Source organism: Taudactylus pleione, unplaced genomic scaffold (assembly GCF_031769625.1).
Source record: "Taudactylus pleione unplaced genomic scaffold, aTauple2 ptg000336l, whole genome shotgun sequence".
NCBI lineage: Eukaryota > Metazoa > Chordata > Amphibia > Anura > Myobatrachidae > Taudactylus > Taudactylus pleione.
In genome coordinates this window covers 6,115,227-6,118,209 of record NW_028284737.1, presented here as the reverse complement: position 1 = coordinate 6,118,209, position 2,983 = coordinate 6,115,227, and the positions used below count along the sequence as shown (strand labels likewise).

The 2,983-nt window shown below is 44.3% G+C and overlaps 1 protein-coding gene across 1 annotated transcript; it reads left to right on the top strand.

Moving 5' to 3' along the window:
- Positions 1–254: 254 nt before the first annotated feature.
- Positions 255–2,758, top strand: LOC148508896 (cyclin-O protein B-like). The gene is made up of 3 exons (XM_088443891.1): positions 255–608; positions 1,776–1,961; positions 2,312–2,758. The coding sequence occupies exons 1-3, from the start codon at positions 255–257 to the stop codon at positions 2,756–2,758; spliced, it is 987 nt and encodes a 328-aa protein (XP_088300017.1).
- Positions 2,759–2,983: the final 225 nt, after the last annotated feature.

Genomic DNA, 2,983 nt, shown 5'->3' with positions numbered 1-2,983 from the left:
AACCAGGGATTAACATGCGCTAAAACTAGCCAACCCCACCAAGAGGTCTACACAACTTTACCCACCTCTGGCTGGTGCCATTATTTACAAGCCCATCGTAACTTAAGTTCTCATTGTGAGGTCACAATCCAGAGTTTCCTGATCAGCCAATCAGCAGCGAGCACAGCTGCATGTAGAACGTGAACATTCCATTTTCAGCCCAGATGAAAGTTGCTGGTTATAGGTGCAGCAGCTCCATCTACCCCTCTGCGGTTATGTCTAATCAGCAGAAGAGTTTTAATAAGAGAAAGAGGCAAGAAGCGTCACCAAAGGATGCAGGAAATTCCTGTATATGCACTAGTGTTGCTTCAAGCAGCAAAGTGAAGAAGCCCAGGTACCTCATACCTGGAGAACTGATATCGAATCCATGGGTCCATTATCGGTTTGAGACCTCCAGGCCTGTTTTTCAGACAAGAATGCCTGTGCTCCTTAACAACGACCCATTCCTAAACTCATCACGTAGCATGTCCTTGCAGAATTTTAAGGAGTACGGAGATGAATGCTACGATTTCAAGAAGAAGCTAGAGATAAAGTACTTGACACCAAACTGCATGGACAACCAGTCAGAGGTATGTATATTGTATATTATTAATAGTACAACTTATTTCTGTAGCACCAACATATCTAGCAGGAATATATAGCAGTACATAGCAGGACTATATACAGTACATAGTACATAGAAAATAGCTCACCTAAAGTGGATGTATAGAGGGAGAAAAGTGTAGGAGACAGAGTAATTACAGTTAGAGACGTAGGAAGCCAGGAGAGGGCAGTATCATGCAGACAGAGGGAGTGAAGGATTTGCAGGAGGAGAGGGTGGTCAACATTGTTAAAAACAGCAGAGAGATCGAAGAGAATTAGCAAAGAGTAGTGGCCCTTTGATTTGGCAGCAAGGAGGTTATTACTGACTTTCATAAGGGCAGTTTCAGTGGAATTGGTATGATATCCCGGCTGCCGCAAGGCCAGGAGTTTGAATCCCGGCTGTGGCAGCCCGACAAAACAGCAGAGCCCGGCAGCAGAAGCCTGACAGCGCTGGAAATCCCGATCGTGGTAAGGTAAGTATCAACAAATCTAACCTAACCCCCCTAACCTTAACCCTCCTTAGGGGTGCCTAACCCTAACCTCCCCCCCTGTGCCTAACCCTACTCCCCCCTCTAAGTGCCTAACCACCCCCTTCCCCGCTGCTTAAACCTAAGTCTCCTGGGGGGTGCCTAACCCTAAGTCCCCCCCGTGGCTGCTCAATGACGAAAATGTTAGTTCCACATACTGCAATATATGTCAAGTTTCCAACTCACATCTATGTCTTCCCCATATGGTCTGTCCTACGCTAGAAATTGCTCAGAAATGTAAACATGACAATGTATGAGTGACTTCTAGCATAGGACAGACCATGACCATTACTGCAGTGGTAATGGTGTATTTGGTTTATGCAGAGGTTTCATGTTTTTTGCTTTATGCAAATTTTTTTGAAGTCACATTTCTCATGTACCCCATTTACACCCATTAATTCCAACTTGTGTCAGGAGTGTAAGGCTGTAAGCAGATAGGCCTTGAAGTTATTCCTATATATTTAGGCAATTTATATTTAGTGTATTAAATCTAATGGAAAATTGCATACATAGGATATGTTAATATTATCAGCCCTATTTCAAACCCAGGATTATTTATCTAAAGTTAAATATTTAATGTTTTGTTCTTCACTTAATTCTGAATTGTGAATGGTGTTTTTCTTGCAGCTCAGACCAGAGTGTCGAGGAAAACTTATCCTCTGGCTATTTGGCGTTCACAAGCACCTTCACCTGGAATTGGAGTCCTTGTGTCTAACGGTCAACATCATTGATAGATTCCTAACATCTGTCCAGGTGCCCGCTGGAATATTCCAGTTGGTGGGTGTGGCATCCCTCTTCATTGCATGCAAAGTGGTATGTACCTCCTGGGGATAAAGGGCTTGATTCAGATGCGGGCGGTATTGGACAGCTGCTAGGAAGCAACTGTGCAATACTGTCCAACTAATATGCAAATGCAGCAGGAGATCTCTGTAGGAAATAAACGCCTCCTGCGTGCATCTGTGATCTTGATAAGCATCCGTAGATGCTGCTTCTGGTCACAAGCTTTTGGCCAACCCTTTTATATATACGAATATATATATATATATATATATAAAATGATAGATCAGAACATCACTGTTTGCTATTTATGTATGTAGACTACATTCTGTCAGAACTTGCAACCCATTCCTTGTACAAGTTACTAATTTATTGATCCCCTTCAGGTGGAGACACGACGACATCCAACTGTTAAACAGCTGCTGGATTTCTGTTTTAACACCTTCAGCCGGGTCCAATTACTCCAGCTTGAGCGCACTATACTGACAGAACTCCAATTCCATCTGGAAGTTCCCACAGTAGCCGAGTTCCTGCAACACTACTTCCATCTCTGTGTAATTGATGAGAAGCTTTCGCACAATGACAAAGCCATTGCTCTAGCCAGAGATATTGCAGTTCTGACTATGCCTGACCACATATTTACCACCTACTCACCATCATTATTGGCAGCTTGCTGCATGACCCTAGCAGGCAGAGCAATGTGCCGAGACCATACTTTCAGTGTGCACCCTCGAGAATACAAGGAAAGTGAACTGCTCGAGTGTATGGATAAGATAGAAGCATGCATTGTGAGAAACAAAGAATTCCTGTGCTGCCTGCGCCCTGAGGATTAGATCTTGGGCAGTGAAGAACATCATATGACTTGCTATAATAGTGCCATGGCTCCCATTAGAGACCCCAGAATCATCAGGAGTCCATAGGAATTTGCTCTCAGTGGCTGCTGTGAGCGCTCCTTCATCCAGTCCATCAACAGCCACTGCAGTTCTTCCACTGATACTCCGGCTCCTGCTACCCGCTAATGCTAGCGTTCCACGTGGAGGTCCTCCCACCGGTCAGTC

Coding starts and splice junctions, on each gene's coding strand:
- LOC148508896 (XM_088443891.1), top strand. CDS start 255: ATGTCTAATCAGCAGAAGAGTTTTAATAAGAGAAAGAGGCAAGAAGCG. Junction 609..1,775: donor GCATGGACAACCAGTCAGAG/GTATGTATATTG, acceptor TTTTTCTTGCAG/CTCAGACCAGAGTGTCGAGG. Junction 1,962..2,311: donor TCTTCATTGCATGCAAAGTG/GTATGTACCTCC, acceptor GATCCCCTTCAG/GTGGAGACACGACGACATCC.